The 13,943-nt window shown below is 41.6% G+C and overlaps 1 protein-coding gene across 5 annotated transcripts in view; it reads right to left on the reverse strand.

Annotated features, from left to right (window-relative positions):
- Positions 1-13,943, reverse strand: part of patj (PATJ crumbs cell polarity complex component) — a 359,514-nt gene that overhangs the window by 197,741 nt on the left and 147,830 nt on the right. For 4 of the 5 annotated variants that reach the window (XM_080195514.1, XM_080195511.1, XM_080195517.1 and 1 more), the window contains one exon: positions 5,196-5,261. The exons of the other annotated variant lie outside the window; for it this stretch is intronic. In XM_080195514.1, the coding sequence (XP_080051640.1) occupies positions 5,196-5,261 (66 nt within the window). The remainder of the gene's footprint in view (positions 1-5,195; positions 5,262-13,943) is intronic. 5 annotated transcript variants of the gene reach the window in all.

Raw genomic sequence — 13,943 nt, forward strand, 5'->3', positions numbered from 1 at the left:
TCCTCAACTACAGTAACTGACTTCATTAGCAAGTGTACAGAAGACTGTGTGCCAAAGAAGCAAATGTGTGTGTTTCCCAACCGGAAATGAGGGATGAACAAGGATATCCACTGCTTGCTGAAGTCCAGTCTGAGGTGTTCAAGTCTGGCTACGCTGACCTAGACAAAAAATCTAGATATGATCTACAGCGATTCATCAGAGATGCCAAAAGAGGTACCAGGCTACATTGTCTCCCATGAACTATGGCAAGGTCTGCAAGACATCACGAGTTACAAGATGAAGGCATGTAAAATTGCCAGCACCAATGCACCCCTCCCTAATGAGCTCAATGCATTCTATGCCCATTTTTGAATAAGAGGTCAGCAAGAACACGCCCTCCACCCTGGAAGCCTCAGGCGAATCTGCATCTGAGGTCACCATTGCAGACATCAGAGCAGCCTTCTCGAAAGTCAATCTCAGAAAGTGACTATCCGGGGTGCCAAAACCTGCACGAACCAGCTGGCGGGGGAGTATTCCCAAGACATCTTTAACCTGACTTTACACCAATCTGAAGTCCCTATCTGCTTCAAGAAGAGGACCACCATCTATTCCAAAAAAAGCCAGGCAATGTGCCTTAATGACTACTGTCCGGTGGCTCTTACTTCCATCATTATGAAGTGCTTCAAAAGGTTAGTCATGTCACAAATCAATTCCTACCTCTCAGGTTGCCTGGATCCACTACACTTCACCTACTGCCACAACAGGTCCACAGCTGACACCATCACCCTGGCCCTGCACTCAACTCTGGAACATCTAGATAATAAAAACAACTATGTTAGACTCCTATTTACTGACTACAGCTCAGCTTTCAACACCATTATTCTGATGAAACTCATCTTCAAACTATGTGGGCCTGGGGCTCTGCTCCTCCCTCTGCAACTGGATCCTAGACTTCCTAATCCAAAGACCACAATCATTAAGAATAGATAACAACATCTCCTCCATGATCATTCTCAACACCGGTGCCCCACAAAGCTGGGCCCTCAGCCCCTTACTATACTCCTCACATGTCTATGACTATACGGCCAAATTCCCCTCCAACGATTTTCAGATTTGCTGATGATACCACCGTAGTGGGTCGGATCTCAAACAATGATGAGACGGAGTACAGGAAAGAGATAGAGAATCTGGTGAACTGGTGCAATGACAATAATTTCTCTCTTAATGTCATCAAAATGAAGAAGACAGCTATCAACTTCAGGAAGCATCGTGGAGTACATGCCCCTGTCTATATCAATGGGGATGAAGTGGATATGATCAAGAGTTTCAAGTTTCTAGGTGTCCAGGTCACCAACAACCTGATGATTTTTAATTTCAACTTTTCTTCATACGACTTAAACTCCTCTGTACTGTGCCATCCACCCTCAACTCAAACAAGTACACTGAATGCTCATGGATATCTTCACCCACTTCTGCCCAGTGCTATAAAAAGTTATGTCCACTCCAAACTGATCAAGTCAATGAAACAATAATCTTCTGTTCCCTTAGCCACATTCTCCTGAACAGTTCACCACCTTCCCTTCCCATGCCCATGCTAACTAATAATATAAATTAGTACTGTTCCTCCCTTTCAGAACCCATGTCATCATCCCTTCATGTTACAAAATCTACCTTTAATTCTCTCTGTGCCTGTAGCCTTTCATCCCATCCATCTCCAAACTGGCTTTCCTTAAGTTCTAGAACAAGTTCTCTCATCTCAAATCACAGTTAATTTCTCCTGAAACTCACTTTGCAACCCTCACACAGAATTGAAATGGTCCAAATCTAGCTTATGAAATAGATTTGAGGTGGTCCACTTTGGTAGGAATAATGGTAGGAAAGATTATTACTTACGTGGCGAAAAACTGCAGCAGGCAACGGTGCAGAGGGACCTCAGGGTCCTTGTGCATGAGTCGCAAAAACCCAGCTTGCAGGTGCAGCAGGTGGTCAGGAAGGCGAATGGGATGCTGGCCTTCATAGCGAGGGGGATTGAATATAAAAGTAGGGAGGTCTTGCTGCGGCTGTATAGGGCATTGGTGAGGCCGCAGCTGGAGTACTGTGTGCAGTTTTGGGCGCCGTACTTACGCAAGGATATTTTGGCCCTGGAGGGAGTGCAGAGGAGGTTTATAAGGCTGATACTGGAGTTGAGGGGGTTGAGCTATGAGGAGAGGCTGAATAAATTAGGCTTGTACTCGTTAGAGTTTAGAAGAATGAGGGGAGATCTCATTGAGACATATAAGATGATGAATGGGATGGATAGGATAGAGGTGGAGAGACTCTTCCTGCTCAGAAAGGATAGTAGGACTAGGGGGCACAGCCTCAAGGTAAAGGGGGGGTGGTTTAGAACGGAGTTGAGGAGGAACTTCTTCACTCAAAGGGTGGTGAATCTCTGGAATTCTCTGCCCGTTGAAGTGGTGGAGGCTACCTCGCTAAATATTTTTAAGACGCGGGTTGATGGGTTTTTGATAAGAGAGGGGATTAAGGGTTATGGGGAGAGGGCGGGAACGTGGAACTGAGCCACGACAGATCAGCCATGATCTTATTGAATGGCGGGGCAGGCTCGAAGGGCTAGATGGCCTACTCCTGCTCCTATTTCTTATGTTCTTATGTGACAGTGATCATGATCTTTGTGCAGCCTGACAAATATTCAAATGCATCATCCTCCTCATACATCTTTCCTCCACTAACTAGCACAATAAAGTAAAGAACAAAGGAAAGTACAGCATAGAAACAGGTGCTTCAGCCCTCCAAGCCTGTGCTGATCATGATGCCCTAACTAATCAAGAAAAATCTTCTGCCTCTATTCCCCCACTATTCATGTCCCCATCAACATGCCTTTTAAATGCTACCTTTGTGCCTGTTTCCACCACTTCCACTGACAGCGAGTTTCATGCACCCACCACTCTCTGCATGAGAAAGCCCCCTCTCAACTTGAATCTGTATCCCCTTGTAACTAATACGCATCCTGAGAAAAAGCCTCTGACTATTTACTCCCTCTATGCCTGTCTCAATATTATAGACCTTTATCAGGTCTCCGCTCAGCCGCCGTCTTCCCAGGGAAAACAATCCTAGTTTATTCAGCCTCTCCTTAAGACCAGACAACATCCTGGTGGACATTCTTTGCTCTCTTTCCAAAGCTTCCACACCCTCCTGGTGATATAGCGACCACAACTGCACGCAATACTCCAAATGCAGCCTAACCAAGGTTTTATACAGCTGCAACATGATTTGCCAACTTGTACTTAATGCCATGACCAATGAAGGCAAGCATGTTATATGCCTTCTTAAACACTTTGGCCACCTGTGTTGCCACTTTTAGGGAACTGTTGACCTACACACCCAGATGTTGCCTGCAGGTGCAGCAGGTGGTCAAGAAGGCGAATGGGATGCTGGCCTTCATAGCGAGGGGGATTGAATATAAAAGTAGGGAGGTCTTGCTGCAACTGTACAGGGCACTGGTGAGGCCGCTGCTGGAGTACTGTGGGCAGTTTTGGGCGCCGCACTTACGCAAGGATATTTTGGCCTTGGAGGGAGTGCAGAGGAGGTTCACTAGGCTGATACCAGAGTTGAGGGGGTTGAGCTATGAGGAGAGGCTGAATAAACTAGGCTTGTACTCGTTAGAGGGGAGATTTCATTGAGACATATAAGATGATGAATGGGATGGATAGGATAGAGGTGGAGAGGCTCTTCCCGCTCAGAAAAGACAGTAGGACTATGGGGCACAGCCTCAAGATAAAGGGGGGGGGCGGTTTAGAACGGAGTTGAGGAGGAACTTCTTCACTCAAAGGGTGGTGAATCTCTGGAATTCTCTGCCCGTTGAAGTGGTGGAGGCTGCCTCGCTAAATATATTTAAGATGCGGGTTGATAGGTTTTTGATAGGCAAGGGGATTAAGGGTTATGGGGAGAGGGCGGGAATGTGGAACTGAGCCATGACAGATCAACCATGATCTTATTGAATGGCGGAGCAGGCTCAAAGGGCTAGGTGACCTACTCCTGCTCCTATTTCTTATGTTCTTAATGTCCTCAGGGTTCTGCCATTTAGAGCGTAATTCACACCTAAAGTTGATCCCCCAAAAAGCATCACCTCGCATTTGTCCAGATTAAATTCCATCTGTCATTTCTGTGCCCAAGTTTCCAATCTATTTACAGAATGATTTAGTGGTATTATTGCTAGACTATTAATCCAGAAACTCAGTTAATATTCTGGGGACCCGGCTTTGAATCCCACACGGCAGATAGTGGAATTTGAATTCAATGAAATAAAATCTGGAATTAAGAAGCTACTGATGATCATGAAACCAATGTCAATTGTTGGAAAAACCCTTCTGGTTCACTAATGTCGTTTAGGGAAGGAAATCTGCCATCCTTACCTGGTCTGACCTACATGTGACTCCAGAGCCACAGCAATGCAGTTGATTCTCAACTGCCCTCCAAGGGCAACTAGATATGGGCAAAAAATGCTGGCAAGCCAGTGCCACCCATGTCCCATGGATGAATAAAAAAAACTATCCTCAGTAAACTTCAGTTCATCCAAAATCCTGCTACCCATATCCTATTCACCATTGTATTCAAATCTCTTCAGAGCCTGGGTCCTTCCTCTTTCTGTAATCTCAACAAGCCCTCAAATCCACCATTCAAATTCTCCATTCGTCAATCTCTTATGAATTTACCAATGCTCTCAACATTATGCTAACCTTCACAATATGTCAGTTCTTCAGTAAACTTCTCCATCTCCCTCTGTCTTCTTAATATCCTCCTTGAGCCAGCCTCTCTGACCATGTTATAGTACATCTTCCTAATATTCCCCTTTTTTGTCTCGATATCCATTATGATTACAACTCTGATACATTTTTGGATGCTTTTCTACGTTAATGGTACTATATAATTGCAAGTTGCTTTTATTGCTGTAAAAGATAGTCTATCGTCTTGACCACTGTAGCCAAAATACAAAAAAACTGTTTTAATAATCAGTTCATTTGGATCTGAATTCCAATCTTTGAATCCAACACTTTCTCTAAAAGTCACATTGCTGCAATCATGAAACAAAATTACATGAAAAGTTAAATAATAGGAAAAGGTTCTCATTCTGTATTTTGAAAAAATACTTCGAAATATGGAGTAATTTACAGCAAGTAAAAAGCTATCTATTATCAGAATATTCTTTTTTAAGAGGTTACCTTTACAAGTCTTTTTCTTTCTCTTTCCCCTCTTTGTCCAGGTTTGTTTTGATTTATAGAGTAAGGCTGTTGAACAGAAATCCAAGTAAATTCAGTTTTAAACATCTTGCATTTTAGTGCAAAAAAAATTGTTCATGTTACACCATTTGCATTCAACTGCAACAATCTAAAACTTATTAAAAAATGCATTTGTTTCCTTCAAATAGTGTTGTTCTTCATGACTGATGCAGATGAGGCTCTTTGCATTTGCAAATTAAGGTACTAATACTTTGAGGCTCTGACTTGTACAATTGTTGACTCAAGGCAATGAGTCAGACTTGAGTCTGACAAGTAAAGAAAATGTTTCGAGTCAGACTTGAAACATTTTCTTTTACTTGTGACTGGAGAAAATTGATAAGTTGATCAGTGTTTTGGTGCAAACCATATATGTAAACCAGCACAGGTCTTGTTCTCCTGGCTGATCCCATCCACTGTTACGACTGAGTGTTGTTTTGGAGACTGAACGAACTGATCCACAGCAATGACTGGTTGAGCAGCTCGTCAATTAGGGAGCCCAAGAGCCAGATTTCCTGTTTCTTCCTTTCTCACTGACTTCATGTGAGTGGGACTATTTGTTGGTGTCAGTGGAATAACCCAGAGGGACAGGATGCAATTCCAAGTGATAAGCTAAATTAGCCTGGTTCTCGCCAGCACATGATGCTTATTCCTGATGCTGAACCCTTCTATAGCTGCCTCCAATCCAAACCTTCCATGGCCATCCCAGAACCAACTCGACCACGGGCGTTCCAACCAGATGCTTTCACGGCCACCTCTGCCCTGATCAGACTCTTCCATGGCCATCTCTAACCAAATTAAAATCTCCCGTGGCTGTCCCTGATTTAATTCTTCCATTCCCAACCCCGACCCAATCAGACTCTTACATGCCCAGCCTCCATTTGATTGTTCTGTGGCTGCCCAAGCCCGACTCAACATTTCCATGGCTACCCCAGACCGTTCCACAGTCACCCCAGGAAAGCAAGTCATCAGCACACACAAGCAAAATCTCAACATGGACATGTTTACCTTAACATGTTTACATGTAGTAATCACAGTGAAATGCTGAAGTCACTTTGGTAATTGCTTCATGCATAACATGCACTTTATTCTCACAAGCTATACAAGAGTCATGTTGTCATCAACAATAACAATATTTGGTTATAGAAGTTATGAAAACTTGGTCACAAAGTGAACCACTGCTTGTAAAACATGTGGAACAAAGGAACTGATGGCCCTGCAAGGATATCAAATTTCATTTGTCACCTGAAAAGCCATACCATTTTAATGTTATTTTTCCATGTGCCAACATTGAGGAAATGCCACTCTTTTCTGAATTCAAGCTCTGAATGATTTCAGTTATTATGTTAATTGTAATATTGTCATTGAAATCTTTCATCATCAATGACTATAAGATGTCCTTAAAAAACAGAAGAAACTAAAAAACAGTGCAGCACAGGTTCAGGCCCTTCAGCTCAACAAGCCTGTGTCAATACATAACGCCTTTCTAAACTAAAGATTATTTGTTTCTATATGGTCCACATCCCTCTATTCCCTGCCTTTTCATGCATCTGTCAAGATGCCTCTTAAACATTGCTATTGCACCTGCTTCTACCACCTACAGAGTGGCATGGTAGCACACTGGCTAGCACTGCTGCTTCACAGCACCCAGGGACCTGGGTTCAGTTCCCAGCTTGGGTCACTGTCTGTGTGGAGTTTGCACATTCTCCCTGTGTCAGCTTGGGTTTCCTCGGGTGCTCCGGTTTTCTCCCACATTCTGAAAGACAATCTGGTTAGGTGCATTGACCCGAACAGGCGCTGGACTGTGGCGACTGGGGTATTTCACAGTAACTTCATTGCAGTGTTAATGTAAGCCTTGTGACTAATAAATAAACATTAACTTTACGCTGGCAGTGTATTCTAGGCACTTACCACTGTCTGTAAAACACTTGCCTCTCACATCTCCTTTAAACCTTCCCCCTTTTACATTCAACCTACGTCCTCTAGTAAATGACATGTCCACCCTGGGAAAAATTATCCATTATATCCATGCCTCTCATAATTTTGTAAATTTCTTTCAGGTCTAATGTTTCTAAGAGTTCTGCCGTAAACAATTCTTGAGTCAAGCTTTGACTTGTGAAGTATTCACTATATTTCTCTGCTTGTGTGTAGATGAAGTGTGCGCATTGAATGCTTCAAGCATTGAGGTTTTTTTGTCTGTTTAAGTGATTTAAGTCAAAAAAGTTATGCATCTGGGGTCATGTTTTCTGGACAGAATCATGATTTCAGGATATTTTGATAAGCATGTGGGAATTTTAATCCAGATACACATTCACACATGAAAATGAGATAGTTTTAATTAAAATTTGGGATATTTGAAATAATAATGCAAAATCCTGTGTTCGAGTGATCTTGGGTTAAAACTTCTTAGTAAGAAGTCTCACAACACCAGGTTGGAGTCCAACCAGTTTATTTGATAGTGATCTCACAAGCTTTCGGAAAAGCTGTTCCTCTGTCAGGTGTGTGGAAGGTTCTGGTCAGAGAAGGGCATATAAAATCACACACAGTTTTGAGAATACTGATTAGAATGCAAGTCTTTACAGCTAACCTGCTATTCGAGTCTTAAAGATGCAGACAATATGAGTGGAGATAGCATTAGCGTAAGTTAAAGAGATGTGTATTGTCTGCAGACAGGACAGTAAATGAGATTTTACAAGCCCAGGAAAGTCACGGGGGTTACAGATAGTGCAACATGAACCCAAGGTCCCGGTTGAGGTCGTGCTCATGTAATGCATTGAAGATCAGGCAGGTTTCAACATGCATATTAACTATTTTATGCCATGTTGTTTGTCAAGTAATGGGACCAGATGACTGAAACAACAGCATTTAATGATCAAAGCACTCACACTACTCCATAGTGAAAGCAATGTTAAAACAATTGGGATAGAATTAAACATACCGATACCTGTCAAATTGAGCAAAATTGAAGTGAAAGGATAAATAATTTGGATTGGAACAACTGAGGGCCTGGTAACCAGTAAACCTGGTGAGGCGTTTCCATGAGATTTATATTCCTGTATCTTCCCTTCCTTCTAGGGCTTTTTAAGATTTTGCAGTTTTCTTTTTTTATTTTTGAAAAGACAGACAAGTGAGTTAGAGGGAGTGAAAAGTATTCAAAATAAGGGATTATGGTTAAAGCTGTTGGAACATTATTCCTGCTGTATAATTTTTACTGATTGTCTGCAAGTCCTTCTGAATTGTACAAAACCTAAAGGGTTAATTTCACCATAGTTTACTTATTGCCAGACAGAATTATTAAAAGATATCCATAATGTGGGAACATCAAACAACAGTCAACCTGTGAAAATGGACTATGTCACAAATGCAATAACCTCAATCTAATTCATTATTTGATTCTTCTCATTCTTGAAGGGACCATTTTCAAGATTTTAGGGTTAGAGTATTAGAGAAACAATTTGGAAGCCAGTGGCATATATTTGCATACTATATCTCTTCATTTGTTAATTAGTTAACTGGTAATTAGGGAATACAGAAGCACACAGCACTTTTGTTTTCACAATGCTGGCTTAACTCTTGTTCAACAAATTATCCACTACAGTTTTATGTTCAGGAAACACTTGTGTATATCATAAGCACCACTGTTACAACAAGTACATGTTAAAAGACAGGTTATCATTTTGCACACACTGACCTAAATGAATTATTCATATTACACGTACAAGTCAAGTGTGGTGCATTACTGACACTTCAACTCATGGATCAGAATGTAATTATCTTCAGAAATGCACTATAATTAATGAATGTAAATCCCTAGACTAACTCAAATTGGGATTTGAGCATCTTTGAAGTCAGTGTATTCAAAAGCTGAACAAAATCCAAAGAAATGACTGATTACGTAGAAATGGTGCAACTTTCCAAAATAAAAAAAACACGTATATGCTTGAATCAAAATCTTCATGTGTAAACTTAAAATATACATGAAAATGCAATATAAATTAAAATTTTGTAGCACATACTGTTGTTAAACTTTTCAAAAATTTGGTGATCACACCTGTTGAAATTATTAACATTGAAGAGTTCATTAAAACTGAAACATTGAAGTTGTATGAGCAAATTCATATAAAATTGTATTTTTAGAATTTTTAAGAAGATATGATTACATTGAGGAAATAGACAGGTGATATTTCAAAATTCTTAAAAAATTAGTACAGAAATAATGTTCTGTTAAACAGGATGTATCTTAACATTTAAAAAGCTTTAGGGTTAGATTATACAACACTAACCCCATCTCAACTACACATTTTACAGGAAACAGTGGAGACATCAGATATCCAGCCTTCACTTTGGCCTAGTGCCTACTGACACCCTTAATGAAGAGTGCGGGAGAGAATGCCAAGAGCAGCAACAGGCATGCCTGAAAATAAGATATCAATTTGGTGAAGCTGCAACACAAGATTACTTGCATGTCAAGCAATAACTCCAAAACCAATAGATCAGATCTAAGCTTTGCAGTCCTGCCATATACAGTCGTCATTGGTGGTGGACAATGAAACAACTCGCTGGTGAAAGAAGCTCCACAAATATGAATCCTTAATGATGGGGTAGCCCAGTACAGCACAGCAAAAGACAAGGCAGATGCATTAGCAATTTTCTTCAGCCAAAAGTGCTCAGTGGATGGTCCAGCTTGGCTTCCTCCGGAGGCCCCCAGGCATCACAGATGCTAGTCTTCAGCCAATTCAATCCACTCCACATGGCATCAAGAAATGGCTGAAAGCACTGGAGATTGCAAAGGCTATGAACTCTGACAATATTCTGGCAATAGTATTGAAGACATACTTCAGAACTTGCCGCACCCCTATCCAAGCTGTTCTAGTAAAACTAGACATCGACATCTACTCAGCAAAATGCAAATTGCCCTGGTATGTTATATAGACAAGGAGGGGGGCAAACCCATCCCAGCTAGTTACTACCCCATCAGTCTACTCTCAGTCACCAGTCAAGTGATGGAAGTGCTCATCAACAGCCACTCAGCTGCTCATCTCATTACAGCCTTAATCCAAACAGGGACAAAAGAGCTTAACTCAAGATATGTGGTGAGTGACTGGCCTTAGCCAAGGAAGCATATTACTAGGTTGCTGCAGCATTCCAGAAATGATAGTCGTCATATTACTATAATATTTTCATTGTAGAAAAGACAACTAAACCAGGAGACTCTTGAAGGCAGGAGTTCCACCACAGACTTAATGGCTGAGTGGCCTTCTTCTGATTTCCTCCAGTCAGGAAATAGGGTTAGAATTCATGGGACGGTATATTACCTGACCCTCCCCTCCTAGCAATGCTAGGTTCATGTGATGGCCACTGCTGGGGCTATAGGGTGGTCCATGAAGAGCTGGCAGACTCCAACGAAGTGAGTGAGACGGGTGCAGGGAAGTTCTCCATTGGTTAGACTCATACCTAGCATAAAGGAAGATGGTTGCGGTTGTTGGATGTCAGTCATCTTAGTTCCAGGACATCGCTGTAGGTGTTCCGCAGGGTAGTGTCCAAGGCCCAGCAATCTTCAGCTGCTTCATCAATGACCTTCCTTTTATCATAAGGTCAGAAGTGGAGATGGGAAGACTGCAGAATGTTCAGTACTATTTGCAACTCCTCAGGTGCTAAAACAATCCATGCCCAAATGCGGCAAAAACTGGACAATATTCAGGAATGGCGGGAAGTTCTTTACGGAGGGTGGAGGGGAGCCTAAAATGCACTGCCAAATGAGGTTGATCAGGCAGACACGTTAGTGACATTTAAGACTTATCTGAATAGACACATGAACAGCTGGGGAATAGAAGGATACAGATGGTTGGTCTAGATAGGACACCATGATCAGCACAGGCTTGATGGGCTGAAGGGTCTGTTCTTCTGCTGTACTGTTCTTTGGCCTGACAAATGACAAGTAATATTTGCGCCATACAAGTGCCAGCCAATGACCATCTCCAACAAGAGAGAATCTAGCCATTGCTCTGGTGGGTTAATTGAAATAAGTTTACATTAATAGCTTTGAAGTAGTTAATTGTAGTAATAAGTATTAACAGCCTTAAAATAATAGTTATTAGGGTCCTTTCTCAGCATGCTAGTATGGGATAATAAGTTAAAAAATACATGGTCATGACAAGATGGGCAAGTAAATTGAGATAAGCAGCACAGACTTTAGCCTTCGGTTCATTAAATTACAGTTGCAGCATGTATAATTCACAGTGCAAGGCTGATAACCAAAAGATATAAATATGTTACGCAGCCTTGGTATCAAGCAGACGTTCTGTAGGAACAAGGCTATACCTCTCAAGTATGTTTCTGAATAAAGTATCAATTACTGCAACGTACAATCCTTCGACATTCAATGGCATTATCATTGCTGGGTTATCCACTATCAACATCCTGAGGATTACCATTGACCTGAACCTGAACTGGATTAGCCATCTAAATGCTGCGGCTACAAAAACAGGTCATATGCTAGATATCCTGTGGTGGGTAACTCACCTCCTGACTCCCCAGAACTGCTCACCCAAGGCATAAATAATGACCATGATCGAATACTCTCCACTTGCCTGGATGAATGCAGCCCAAACAACAAGCTTGACACCATCCAGGAGAAAGAAGCTTCCCTAATTGGTATTCCATCCACAAACAGTCATTCGTTTCACCACCAATACACAGTAGCAGCAGTGTATACCATCCACAAGATGCATGGCATGAAATCACCAAGGATCCTTCAACAGCAGCTTCCAAACCCCCCCGCACCCCTCTCACTCACTTCATTGGAGTCTGCCAGCTCTTCATGGACGACCCTGTAGCCCCAGCAGTGGCCACCACACGAACTTGGCATTGCTAGGAGGGGAGGGTCAGGTAATATACCGTCCCATGAATTCTAACCCTATTTCCTGACTGAAGGAAATCAGAAGGCCACTCAGCCACTAAGTTTGTGGTGGAACTCCTGCCTTCAAGAGTGTCCTGATTTAGTTGTCTTTTCTACAATGAAAATATTATAGTAATATGATGACTATCATTTCTGTAATGCTGCAGCAACCTAAAGCAAATCATGTGTCATGATTCGACAGCAGGTCTTGAGTTTTTGAATTTTTAAATTTCAGTACGGTAACAATTCTCAAGATGCTGTCCAGAACGGTTAAAATGATTATTTAACACAATCAATCAAAAACTATTTACTATTTAGAGAAAGTATTTACCTTCTGTGTTCCAAGTGATGGCTAAGCAAGAAAATCAGATGGTCAATGTAAATGATTCCACCTTGGAGTTAGAATATGGTGGGTTCAAGCTCATGAGGGAATGCTGCATATTCAGAGGTGTTGTCTATCAAATGAAACACTGAAGTCTCAGCTGCCTTATTAAGTGAACGTAAACTATCTGTTGCTGAAGAGCAGGGGAGTTCTCCTAATATTCTGGTCAACCTTTATCTATCAAACGACATCAATAAAAGCAGATTAATTGCTTACTCATCAAGTTTGGTCTTTGTGGAATTTTACCATTCATAAAGTTGCTGCTACATTCAGTGACTGCACTTTCAAAATAATGTATTGCCTGTAAAGCATGATGGGACATTCTGACGATATGAAAGGTACTACATAAAAGCAATTTATTTTCTATTGTTTCAGTGAAAGGGTTAATTGCAGATCATACGTAACGTACAAATACTTGTTTTGAATTAGAAGATGTCAATGACACCGATCTTCAAAACCCACTGATTTACAGTTTCTTCGTTTCCATGCACTTTACATTTGGCAAATTTACCTCCCATAGGGACAAAGTTTCTCCAAAGCCACCTGATTACTCCAACCCATATAAATTTTACATGACAGATTTTATTAAACATGCAAAATTAGGAACATGCATGTCAATAAGTGTTGGAAAAACGGGTTCACAGGAAACACTACGAATGCAGAGCCTAATCCAACGTAGTTTAGCTGTCGCGCAAAGCAAAACAAGCCATAAAATTATTTGGCAGGGAAATTCACAGAATGTTCGAAGTTGCATACACGGCTTTGGAATTGTGAATTCCAGGATCTCAGACTACAACATATAACACTGACATTAAATACCATGCATCCTGGCTGTAGTGCAAAAGCAAAATACCGTGGATCCCGCAAGTCTGAAATAAACACAGCAATGTTCAAATAACTCAACAGATAAGATGATTTGGAGGGAAACATGCAGCTCGTGGTGTTCCCGTGCATTTGCTGCCCTTGTCCTTCTAGTGGGTAGAGGTCGTGGTTTGGAAGATGCTGTTCAAGAAGCCTAGGTTAGTGGCTGCAGGGCATCTTATAAGTGGTATAGTATACACTGCTGCCACTGTGCATGAGTGATGCTGGCAATGAATGTTTACAGTGCTGGATGGGGTGCCAATCAAGCGTACTTCTTTGTCCTGCACGGTGTTGAGCTTCTTGAGTGGTTGGAGCTGCATTCATCCAGGTAAGTGGAGAGAGTTGCATCACAGACCTGACTTGTACCTTGTAGACAGTGGATTGACTTTGAGGGGTCAGGAGGTGAATTATTTGCCACAGAAGTACTAGCCTCTGACTTGCTGTTGTAGTCACAGTATACATTTGAGTTTCTGGTCAGTAATAAATCTCAGGATATTGATTGGGGGAAATCAGCAATAAAATGTAATTGAAAGTCCTGGGGAGATGATTAGAT

The sequence above is a fragment of the Carcharhinus amblyrhynchos genome, chromosome 9, assembly GCF_965287045.1.
Source record: "Carcharhinus amblyrhynchos chromosome 9, sCarAmb.v2.hapA, whole genome shotgun sequence".
Taxonomy (NCBI): Eukaryota; Metazoa; Chordata; class Chondrichthyes; order Carcharhiniformes; family Carcharhinidae; genus Carcharhinus; species Carcharhinus amblyrhynchos.